Below are 12899 nucleotides of genomic sequence, written 5' to 3'. Positions count from 1 at the left end.
GTCTTTGCGGAATGACTATGATTAGCTTATGGATGTGACAAGTGTATAATGTATATCATATCTGGCATTGGTGATGACAAAAATTTGTAGTGATGTCATGTAGGAGAATTTGAGTTTATTTGATATAATTTCTTTATCTGAATGTCCTCTCTTTGAGAGTGTATCAACTTGAAGTTAAACCTTGGTCGCCAAGTTACAAGATCACTGAATGTTATTGTAAAAAGTTGTGTCTCTTGGCTTCACTGCATGCTGGATTCCACAACAGATTTTTCATTCCCCCACTGTTTTGTCTAAGCAATATTCCTACCATATGTTCCAGTTTATATTTGGCTGTGACATAATACATTGTCTTACTGAACAATTACACTTCCTCCTCAACACACACTATCCTCATATATTCATTGTAGGTTGGTCTTGAAGTAGCCAGCATCCGAGGTCGTAATGCTGGACCGGATGGATCCATTAGGGACCAAGCTCGACTGATTGGAAATACACTCCTCAAACTCAACCAAGAAAACAGACTGGATATCAATTGTACTCTCCTTGTTAGTGATAATGTAAGTCATATTTAACCAAAATGTATCCCACCTTTCTTCAAGAATATATTTTGTATTCGCATTTGTGCGCTGTGTGCACTATGAACGCCTAGCTTAGCCGGGTAATATAGGAGGGCCTTGAGCACCTAACAAGGTGGATATTTGCACAATATAAATACCCTATTATTATTTGATATACAGTTTAATACATTTTAATTTAAGTAGCCTTTCTCTTCCTTCCCCCTCCTCAAGTCAATTAATGGACTAGTGTTACTTCTTGACATTACTAACTAAAGAATGATGTTTTCTGCTGACATTGCTCTTGTGATATACCACCTTAGGTATTATGACTTCAAAAGGTGTGAATTAATCTGCAGATCTTTCTCGACTAATTATAATAATAATAATAATATACTAATTTATATAGCGCAGAAACTATGTGCATATATTCTACTGCGCTGCAATTTAGAGCTGGTGAAATGCTTGAAAAACAGAATTAGAAAAAGGGGTAAAAATAAATGTATGGGAGTTATTTGAACAGATAGGTTTTCAATTTAAGTTTGAACGTTTCTATTGATGGACAGGATCTCACAACATACGGCAAACCATTCCATAACTTTGGGGCTGCACAGGCAAAAGCGCGATCTCCCAAAGTTATCTTTGTATTACGAGCGGGGATGTGAAGGAGCAAATTATCATTAGAACTACGCAGGTTGTGAGAATGTCTGTGAACTTTTCTTTGTAAAAGCTCAGAAATGTAACTGGGGGCTTGACCACTTAGTGCCTTGTATACAATTAGCAAAATCTTGAAAGATATTCGTTGGCGAACTGGAAGCCAGTGCAGATCTTTTAATACAGGGGTAATCCTTGAAAATCTAGATTGACTACAAATCAGCCGTGCACATGCGTTCTGTACTCGCTGAAGACGCCCAATTTGAGATGAGGGGAGCCCATACAACAAACTGTTACAATAATCTACCTTACTAATAATGCATGCATGGACAATTGTTTTCATGCTTTCATTGTCAAAGTATTTTCGTATACGTCTGAGGTTGTATATCATGTGAAATGAAGATTTGCACACTGAGGTAATATGTGCTTCCATATTCAATTGCGAATCAAAAAATACACCAAGATTTCTTACATTAGAGTTTGGTTCTATGACTGAACTGCCAACTGATATCCCGTCAAAATCTAGCTTATTCAGTTGTTTAGATGTGCCGATAACTAGTAATTCTGTTTTACTGTCATTAAGCATAAGTTTGTTATGCAGCATCCATTCACGTATGTAACCAACACAATCTTCTAGAAGAGAGATGCTCTGCTGCTGAGCAAGCAAGTCTGGCGTAAAAGACAGATAGACCTGTGTGTCATCTGCGTAGCAGTGACAAGATACTTTAGGAAATAGACTATGTATATTTGTAATGAGTTGACTTGTGTATAAAGTGAAGAGTAGAGGGCCGAGACGGGACCCTTGCGGGACTCCGAAAGGTACTGAGAAAATTTCAGACACAGTTTCATCAATTTGGATCCGCTGACATCTGTCAGTTAGATATGATTCTATCCAGTCAAGTACTACACCCTTAATACCAAAGTGTCTATTTAGTGTATGCAATAGGTTAGTATGATCAATGGTATCGAATGCGCTACTAAGATCTAATAAAAGTAATAAGGTGACTTTCTTATCATCCATAGCCATTAGAATATCACTCTTAATTCTTAACAGTGTGGTTTCAGTACTGTGATACTGTCTATAGGCTGACTGATTAATTGGAAGAAGAGAGTTGCGGTCGAGGTGATTCATTATTTGCGTATATGCAGCACCTTCCACAAGCTTTGATACATACTTCAGATTACTTACAGGCCGAAGATTACAGAATTTTGTTTCCAAACCAGGTTTTTTGTCTCACCTGCGAAGCAGAGTGAGACTATAGGCGCCGCTTTTCCGACGGCGGCGGCGGCGGCGTCAACATCAAATCTTAACCTGAGGTTAAGTTTTTGAAATGACATCATAACTTAGAAAGTATATGGACCTAGTTCATGAAACTTGGCCATAAGGTTAATCAAGTATTACTGAACATCCTATTAAAGTTTCATGTCACATGACCAAGGTCAAAGGTCATTTAGGGTCAATGAACTTAGACCATGTTGGAGGAATCAACATCGAAATCTTAACCTGAGGTTAAGTTTTTGAAATGTCATCATAACTTGGAAAATATATGGACCTAGTTCATGAAACTTGGACATAAGGTTAATCAAGTATCACTGAATATCCTGCATGAGTTTCACGTCACATGACCAAGGTCAAAGGTCATTTAGGGTCAATGAACTTTGGCCGAATTGGGGATATCTGTTGAATTCCCATCATAACTTTCAAAGTTTATGGATATGATTCATGAAACTTGGACATAATAGTAATCAAGCATCACTGAATATTTTGTGCAAGTTTCAGGTCTCATGATTAAGGTCAAAGGTCATTTAGGGTCAATGAACTTTGGCCGAATCGGGGGTATCTGTTGAATTACCATCATAACTTTGAAAGTTTATTAGTCTAGTTCATTAAACTTGGACATATGAGTAATCAAATATCACTGAACATCCTGTGCGCGTTTCAGGTCACATGACCAAGGTCAAAGGTCAATGAACTTTGGCCGAACTGGGTTTATCTGTTGAATTACCATCAAAACTATGAAAGTTTATGGATTTGATTCATGAAACTTGTACATAAGAGTAATCAAGTATCACTGAACATCCTGTGCGAGTTTCAGGTCACATGATCAAGGTCAAAGGTCATGTATGGTCAATGAACTTTGGCCATGTTGGGGTTTTTTGTTGAATAACCATCATATCTCTGTAAGTTTATTGGTCTCGTTCATGAAAAGTGGACATAAGAGTAACCATGTATCACTGAACATCTTGTGCGAGTTAGAGTAGTATTCAAAGTCAGCACTGCTGCTATATTGAACCGCGTGATGCAGGTGAGACGGCCAGAGGCATTCCACTTGTTCAATAATGGTTTAACTATCGCGGTTTTCCACCGCGAAGGAAAATTACCAGATGACAATGAGAGATTAATTAGAGATGTAATGGTGGGAATCAGTGTGTCCGTACACTGTAAAAGAATCTTTGTGGGCATTGGGTCAGATGCACAAGACTTTTTGCTGAACTTAGTTATAAGTTTCTTAACATCCTGTTCTGACAGAAGAGTGAAGTTAATAAAGTCAGGTAGGTCATGGGAGGAGACCTGAAGATAATTTGTCTTTGGATTGCTGCTTGCATTCAATCTTGACTCAATATCTTCATGGATCTGTATTACTTTGTTCTGAAAAAACTTGCCTAAATCATCCACAAAGCCCTGTTTGTCAATAATGCATGGTATTACAGGTTGTTTATTCGCAATATTCAACAGAGACTTCACCACACAAAATAACTGCTTTTGATCACCTTTGTTTTCCATAATCAAATCATTGTGATGGATTCTGCGAGCTTCATTTAACACATGCAACATGTGATTGCGCAGTGACTTATACCTAATCCAATCGCTTATTGTCCTAGATTTTAACCAACGCTTTTCAGCTTTCCTTTTCTGTATTTTTGCAATCCTTACATTATCAGTGAACCAAGGTACTTGAGTTCGCAGAACAACTTTTTTAGTTACAACAGGTGCATGTTTATCTAAGATACTATTTAGTGTTACATCATATAATGAGACAAATTCCTCAAGATCACAAGGTGTATGTTTGCAAAGATCACTACTGGCTATATCAAACTTCATCGCATCAATGTCAATTACTCCAAGCCTACGGAATGACATTACTTTAGAAGGCAGTGGAGGTTTGTATGAGTTAAGAGTGCACATAACAGGAATATGATCACACAGAAGAGAACTATGTGGCCAGGGTTTGCCAACTATAATTTCATCTGACTGTCGATGAATCATCAAGTCAAGGGTATGACCATGAATATGTGTACTGAAATTGACCAATTGTGTGCAGTAAAGAGACTCGAGCAGATCCGAAAAAGCTCTTGCCTCTGCCTTGACGGTATCCACATGGATATTAAAATCCCCGACAATTAGCAATGGGAGATTAGACAACAAATGACATTGGATGTAATCATTAAACTCAGATATGAATGATGAAACTGTTACAGGATGAGATTCTGAGTATGGCGGTCTGTAAATATTAATCAATTGCACATTAAATGACTGATATGAGACAAGATATTCAGCAAACTCGAAAGAGTTCTTCTCACCAGCAGCTGCCATACAGACATCAATTGTCTCTCTAAACACAAGGCCAGTCCCGCCGCCACGGCGACCACTTCGTGGATGATGAACAAATTGATACCCATTGGGAGTAAGTTCATGCAGAACTGCTGACTCATTTCTATTTAGCCAAGTTTCTGTAATGGCAACCAGGTCTACTTTGCTGTCACAGATGAAATCGTGAATGAGGACAGTCTTGTTGCGTACAGACTGTACGTTTACAGAACAGAGCTGAAGATTCGAAGATGATGATGACGATCCTGGCTGCTTAATATCACGTGTAATAGAGTTCTTTCTACGGCCTCCTCGAGTTCCTCGCCGTGTTTTACCCCTTTGAATACCATATGAGTGAATGAGGTTACAAATGTCCAATGGGAGATTTCTCTTGGAATTCCTCAATTCAAGAAGGGTAGCAGAAGAATACTTGATCGTGCGATGAACATTAGCTGTACCATGTCGAAGTGACGTCGGCGATACTTCTTCATGTTGAATATAATTATAAGGTCCGGGGTTTGGATGAACATCACCTGCATTGAGAAGTTCTAGTTGAAAGGAGGCAGTGCAGTTTGAGCTGTATAGGATTCTCCTCTTTAGAAAGTGCTTTCTTGTGAATAGTCCACGATGAAAAGAGTACACAGAAGACCATTCACTGCAATGCACAAAGTCATTCAAGGAAGCACACAAACACAGAGCAACAAAGACTCTCAGATGAAAGGACTTCATTGTGCTTGACTTGTATCCAGATGTTCAAGTTCGTTCAAGCAGGAACAATACAATAGATAATACTACTTACACAGTATGGCATAGGAAAAACATGGTATACTGAGTACAGAAAGAGCCAACCTTTTCCAAACTGGTACATCAAAATACAACATGAAAACCAGCACTTTGCTGATTGAAACTTGTCTAGTAGTTTCTCAACACTAATACAAAAAGAATGGTGCAATAATGATTAATGAAAAACCCCTAAAACAAGCAATCAGAAGCTCTAATTGGAGAGCAAGCAAAAGCCATGTGCAACATGCTAGTGCGCTTATTCCATAAAATAAACTTTTTGTATGTCACATATTCTCCATTATTACTTCACTTCATAAAATGTTCAAACCATGATAACATTAAAGCATTGATACAACTTTTCACTTGAACTAACATAACAGAGAGAAATAATTCAGGAAGGCTCCACACACAGGGGGGTTGTACATAGGTTTATTTTCAATTGGTCTCATGCCAATATGTCCATTTACCAACTCGTCTTCTATCATTTGGTCTACCATCAGTTCGTCTACTATACACAGGATCTAATTGCCATTTCGTCTAATGACCATTGTGTCCAATAATCATTTAGTCCATATACCATTTGGTCTGATTGGACAAAGTGTTTATTGGGTGAAATGAATGAAAAGAAAATTGGTGTTAGACCAACTGGTTCTGAGACGAAATGGTCATAGGCGAACTGGTGATTAGATGAAGTGAATATTGGACCAAATGGTTGTTAGATGAAATGTTGATGGACGGAATGGCATTCGACAAAATGAAGGTAGACCATGTGATGAGTGGATGAGTTGGCAATAGAAAAATTAGCTATTCACCCATACATATATTATTTATAGAATTGTCCATTTGATTATACATTCATCTAATCTTTCTCTTTTGCCTAGATGCTTTTGATTGGAGCTGAAGAGGGTCTCTACACAATGCTCTTAATGGATCGCAAGAAACCACTTTCTCAGATAGGTGGAGTGAGCAGTGTCTTTCAGATGCAAATCATTAACCAACTAATGCTAGCTGTCATGATCATAGGTCAGTTCAAAGTGTCATCTCATACTTTATTTGTCATTTATTGTCTTTAATAACTGTTATCAGCTACTGAAATTCGTGCATCTGATTGGCTTAGAGCAAGTTGATAGTGAAAACCACTATTTAAGACTTTCTCCTGTTTTTTTTAATTAGTGCTGGGGTTTCTTTCATAAACCTTATTTAAAGAAAACAATGAATAAAAAAAGCTGCTGTTACCAGCTATTGAAGTAATGGTATTTGATTGACTGATAGCAAATTGTCAGGATGGAACTTCAAGTGATTTTTTTATGTGGATTATCATCAATGTTTTCTGATTTATTTCAATATATTTCAAGACATGGTCCATCTAATTTGTAAGCTTACAGTTCCCCCAAATGCAAAAATAAACTCAAACTCAACGTTTAAAGAATGTGATTTGTCAATATTTTGCAGATTTGTCAATATTTTTTTTAAAAAATGTATTCTTCCTCAGCATTTTTTTTTAGTTACATCATATGCTATTGACTCTGTACACAAATGAAATTGATCTTTGCTGAGTTGAGTGGTTTGTTGCATCCTGTCTCAATAAACCTGTAGATTTAATTCTTTGGATGCACTAATAAACTCCAATGTAATCATTTCAATTACTATTACCTTTCCATGGCTTTGCAGGCCCTGAGAGGAAGTTATGCATCGTTGATCTGAAACATTTGAGGACTATGAGCAGTCAAGCCAGTATCAATGATGTCTCAATAGACTATACCAACATTGAAGACATACACGTGAGTATCATATTATAGGGCATTTCATGAATGATATGACAACTGCTACTGACTGAAGGTGAGTTTACGAGTGCAAAATCACACACACAAAAAAAAATATGGAATGAAAAGGCATTGTTTTTATCTATTTATTTTTATTTTACTTTGATTTCACCGTATGTTTCAAAATTCTCATTTTCTCTTTCCTTTTCTTTTGTCCGACAAATGTGTAGAGGACTTTATATATTGAGCGTCTCGATGTTTTTTTTTTTCATTCCTTTCAGTCGTGTCACCTGTTTGCCTGTGGTAAGGTTGATGGATCCTTCTATCTGTGTGCTGCTATGCCAACCAAGCTCAGTATCCTCAAATACAGCGAAGGACTCTCCAAGTTCTGTGTGAGAAAGGTATGTCCCCACTTCAATCATGTGTTATTCATATCAGCCAATACAATCCACATAAACTGTTATACCATTAGTAGCCTTGATTGCCCTTCATTCATTGTGATGTTGTAGCAATGCTTTGTCCGGTTGAGAATCAACCGCATTTTAACTTTGCACTTCCAACTGTGAATATAAGAATCCTGTCAAACACTTTGAAGGAATGCCAGTTGTGGTAACAATCTTAAACTAAGTTCCAACAGAATCCAATGAAATGACTACTTTTTTTTTAATAAAAATAATAATACACTATCCCACATGTGCTTATCCGGTGATCTTAAGTTTAATCATTTTCATCTTAAATTACACAATTTTGTAGTAAAGTTAATGTTAAATAAAACAGGTTTGGATGGTGACAATTAACTTTGAATGTTAGGACTTTTGTTTAATGTTTTTGTATCTGTTTATGTTGTAGGAGATTCAGACTACAGAGCCTTCAAGTTGCCTTCTCTTCACAGAGACCAGTATACTGGCAGGGACAGATCGCTTCTATGAGATAGAAGTCAAAGATTTCAAGATTAATGGTAAGTAACACTGTAACTCTAACAATGCTTTATGCTTTGCAGTGCACATATCTTGTTATCAGTTATATGTGTGTATATGACTTGCCATTAATCTCGCAATCTCTGAGTTCTATCAGTGTAGAAGCTGTTGAGTGTTACCATCGATCTGTGCATACAATACGATGTAAAGTAGCATATAAATGTAATCATAAATATATCAGTTAAAAAAATATAAGGATTTTTTGTTATGGAATATATAAAAATCAAATACTTTTTTCAAGTTGAAATATTTCCATGTAATTTGAATTAGAAAGTCAATTTTGTTACTTTTTATTTCTTCCCCATGTCGTATCATCTCAACATTTTTCCTCTATTGAATTGATGAGGGCACACTGTTTATGTATTGAGATACATAACAAGAATTATTATAATTTTTTTATTTGACAAAAAAAAAATCCCTCCAAATGTTCTTGAATGGCACCAATCATGATTCATTATATTTGCAGTTTTATACCATTTTCAGTTTCATATAACATAGGAATGATATCAACTGTTTTTCTGATTGAATTTTTGTGTCCAAATTATTGTTTAGTCCTGACAAATAGTTTTAATTTTGTTTATGATGGTTGAAAAGATATGTAATTGTCTATTACAGATTTCCTAGAGTCTACTGATACCAGTCTAGCATTTGCTGTGTATGGTGCATCTCAGCTGGATAGCTTCCCAATAGCAGCCATTCAGGTGGCACCAGATGGAGAACCACAGGAATTCCTTCTCTGTTTCCATGGTAATTTCTGATTTTATTATTTTTTCTACAGACAGCATACAGCAGAATCTCTTAGTCTGGTGACAAATTATGTAATTTGTAAACATCTTTTTAAATATGAGAAATTAACATTCCAGAGTAATTTTTATTTCAGAAATTGATTATATAAAACTGTGTAGCTTTTATGTATGAATGCAGAAATAATAGCCTGTGAGAGGATATGATTTGTATATCTATCTATCATTTATCATAAGAAGAGCTGGAAATATTGAATATATATTTTTCACTCTGAATATCCTGATAAAACTGAGCAATAGGAGTAATGATAACTGTTTTTGTAATTTCATATCTGTTTTACACTTCTCACAATACACCCATTAGTATTTGTGTCATTAAGAAATTCCGTGTGTTTTCATTTTGTATGTTGAATGTCTAGTACTTTGCATTACAAATTTCTATCCATTTCTTCTCAGAATTTGGCATCTTTGTTGATAGTAAAGGTCGAAGGTCACGACCTGACGACATGAAATGGACAAGATTGCCGTTGGCGTTCACCTATCGTCAACCATACCTTTACATGGCTCATTTTAATTCTGTAGAGGTGTGCGAGATCAAACACACAGGTGAACCTGAAAGGTATGTTAACATGCATGCAACAATAGGGATTTTACTGTAATAGAACTGGGGAGGGGGCATCACCCCACCCCCCCCCCCCCCCCATTCTAAAATCCACAAAGATGATACCAACAAATTTTATGGCCTTTTTTTGCTTCGTAAAGGTGACAAAAAACAGCAACAGAAAATTGAAAATCCATGTGAAATTTCTTAAGATATACATTTTTAGGAAAAATTCCTCTTTCACAATTTTTAATGACACAACCCACTGAGAATATAAATATGACATCTCTGCATACATTGTAAAGTAATTTATTTTGCACATAAATTGTCATGATTCATATTAAAATTATAATTTTTATTTAACCCTAAATCTCCTGGGTTATTTTGATTCTTGTCATTCGGGGGGGGGGGGGGCATTATAGCCCCCCCCCCCTTAAGATCTCAGCGGCGGATTGCGCGATCACAACGAAAATTTGTATGGTGGTTGAGAATGACGTAATCTACGCAGTGCATCGGTAAATTTCAATGAATTCATATATTTTTAATTTATATGAATTAATTATGCTAATTTATTCATGAAATCATACTTTTTGCTCTGATTCACTAGATAAAGCTCCTAGAATGCTTTTTTTGGGGTGAAGATATTCTTTATAGCATTCCTAACAATTGTGAATGAAAAAATTTCTGGTACCAAGACCGATTTCTTATGTATTTTATTGTTTTTTAATTTCTTATGTATTTCTCTGTTTTTTACTTTTTGTTTTTTATTGTTTTTTCGATTGGAAATTGTTTCAGACTTAATTCTGATAATAAACAAGGCAAAAATAATTAAGTTTAATCAGTAAAAGTAGAAATAATGATAAATTTATGAATTTTGGCTAAATACACAATTTGCATTGGATTTGTACATGAAATCATGTATTAATTATGCCCCCCCCCCCCGGGAGAATTAGGATTAAGATACAATAAGATATAAACTCAGGCTTGTAATCTATGTTGTTAGAGGTGTTCTTGCTAAATTTAGGCATGATTTCACTGATGGTAGATGAGATCAGAAATGGGACCATCATGCTCTTCCCCAGTCATTTTAGGTTAATTTTCAATGCGCAATCCTGATAATGATGATAATTCAAACCTGAGATTTCTAGAGTACAATTTACTTTTAAATTTTATTTTACGAGTCGCTTTAGACATACCATATATATATATATATATATATATATATGAAAATATTGAACAAGTTATGAAATGAACAAAATTTAGTTGTTTGGGTATGTGTCAACAATATAGATAGGATGGAAGTAGAAATTAAATTATTGGAGAAGGTGGCCCTGGCCCAAGTATGTATCTTGATTGTTTTTTGTTTTCAATTTTGCACAAGCCAGTAATAATGATAATAAAAACAGTCACAAATAAAAACATACCAACACATTTCTTTGTATCCTCAGTGAAGAAAACCGAACATTCCTGAGCCAGGCCAACCCTCGCTTCGTCGGCCCGGCCATCACCCCCGGGGCCATCTACATCGCATCACTGGGAGACCGGACTGTGGAACTTATGTGCCTTCAGGGGAACTATGCCTCCGCTCCAAGCAGGAGCAACTCCGCTTGTCTGAATAACAGTGGGAGTACTGTGGGAGACAGCGTGAGTGTAGCAGGTGGAGATGATGGGCGTGGCACTACCATGCCCCCACCACCACCTGTGACATCGGTCAAGAGGACACCTAGTACTCAGAGTCAGACCCCTCTCACCCATAAAAGATCAACTAGGAGGTGAGTGCTTTTGTTTGGAAAATTAAGTTTGCTTAAAATTCTTAGTAGTTGCTGCTGTGTATGATCAGATGTTTGATACATAATTTGTAGTATAGGTGTGTGATTTAAGCATTCAAAACAAAACAATGAGCTATGAATACATTGAATGAACAAAATGGAAATATAAATGGTTTCATGAAAATTCGAAAAATGGCCTCAATAATTTGCTTTGAATGCAAAGAGCCCCAGTCAATGAAATTACCTATGTAGAGTACCAAAGCCTGTCGGCATCAATTGACTTTGTGTCCATTTTCAGCATTGTTAATGATCATATTTCAGTAGAGCATAATGAATTGACATGAAATGGATCATGTTGAGCAAAGGTATGGCCAAATGAATACCTATTTTAATTGAATTGAAATCAGTTTAAATGTTGGTCCCTAACTCTTTATAACCAGGTCAATTTACATTAATTTCAATGGGGCTAAAAAAAGGTGTTCATACAGCCACATCTTGGGTCCTCAGACCGATTCCAACAAAATATTTGAATTGGGTGTTTTTCATCATGATTTGCTGAGATATCAAAAGTGCTGAAATGCAAAAAGAATTATTTTATGAAGTCATCGCTACAGTAGTCAGTACCTCCTGACTTCATTCCAAATTACAAGCATTTGTTTTCCTCAATACCTAACAAGTACCTATCTTCTTTTACATGCAGCTCTATGAAGCGTCCTCTCCAAGAATCCTGGAGCAACACTCCCAAGGGCAAGTTCAGTCGTACAGCAGCAAGAGCTTCTGCTAGGGCTCCCTCTACGTCATCCTCTGAGGATGAAGTGGGTGCTAAATGTGGTTTCAAGTACAGCACGGTGACGTGTAGGAAGACGAGGAGTAGCAAGCGATAGAGGAAACCTTGGCTTTTTAGACCTAGGCAGTCAGGAATCTCAATACTGCATTGCCATCTTTTGTGCAGCATTTTATACTCTTTGTTATACAAAAGTACAGCTAGTTTCTTGATGATGTGAAATAGTGTCTCTTTCCTTTTTTAATCAGCAAAACCCTTCTAGCTAGCAGACCTGCTAACCATTACGTTTTAGGCATATTTAGTACGTTTTTGCAACCAAAATATGGCAGTACGTTTTTCTTTAAAAATATGTTTTTTGTAGAAAAAAATATATGTTTTTTTTTTTTTACAAAATCGTAATTTATTGAGAAAATTCATCTCTATATGTCTCTATTTCATAAAACGTACACAAATATGATCAATGCAAGAGTAGTGCGCATTTTAGCTTGCATGCAGCTTGAGCGCCGCGATGAGCGAGTGCGCCAAGCATTTTATTATGAAATACACTTTTTTGGGGAAAAATACAGTTTTCTTTTTATCACAGAATACAGTTTTTCATTCTTAAAGGTTGGCAGGTCTGAGCTAGGGAGGTTGGAGCATCATTATTGCATTACCTGTACAGAAAATGCTATTATCAGAAGTT

General features: G+C 36.3%; 1 protein-coding gene across 1 annotated transcript in view; it reads left to right on the top strand.

Moving 5' to 3' along the window:
• The window catches only part of LOC121406937 (citron rho-interacting kinase-like), a 41343-nt gene extending 28785 nt beyond the window's left edge, over positions 1-12558 (top strand). Inside the window, exons 31-39 of the mRNA XM_041597812.1 lie at positions 408-557; positions 6462-6603; positions 7252-7361; positions 7625-7744; positions 8193-8301; positions 8936-9067; positions 9520-9682; positions 11113-11436; positions 12134-12558. Coding sequence (XP_041453746.1) covers positions 408-557; positions 6462-6603; positions 7252-7361; positions 7625-7744; positions 8193-8301; positions 8936-9067; positions 9520-9682; positions 11113-11436; positions 12134-12317 — 1434 coding nt within the window. The 3' untranslated portion in view covers positions 12318-12558. The remainder of the gene's footprint in view (positions 1-407; positions 558-6461; positions 6604-7251; positions 7362-7624; positions 7745-8192; positions 8302-8935; positions 9068-9519; positions 9683-11112; positions 11437-12133) is intronic.
• The last annotated feature ends 341 nt before the right edge of the window (positions 12559-12899 follow it).

Source organism: Lytechinus variegatus, chromosome 2 (assembly GCF_018143015.1).
Source record: "Lytechinus variegatus isolate NC3 chromosome 2, Lvar_3.0, whole genome shotgun sequence".
Lineage (NCBI taxonomy): Eukaryota > Metazoa > Echinodermata > Echinoidea > Temnopleuroida > Toxopneustidae > Lytechinus > Lytechinus variegatus.
The sequence above is the reverse complement of the archived record's forward strand: the minus strand, read 5'-3'. Positions and strand labels throughout refer to the sequence as shown.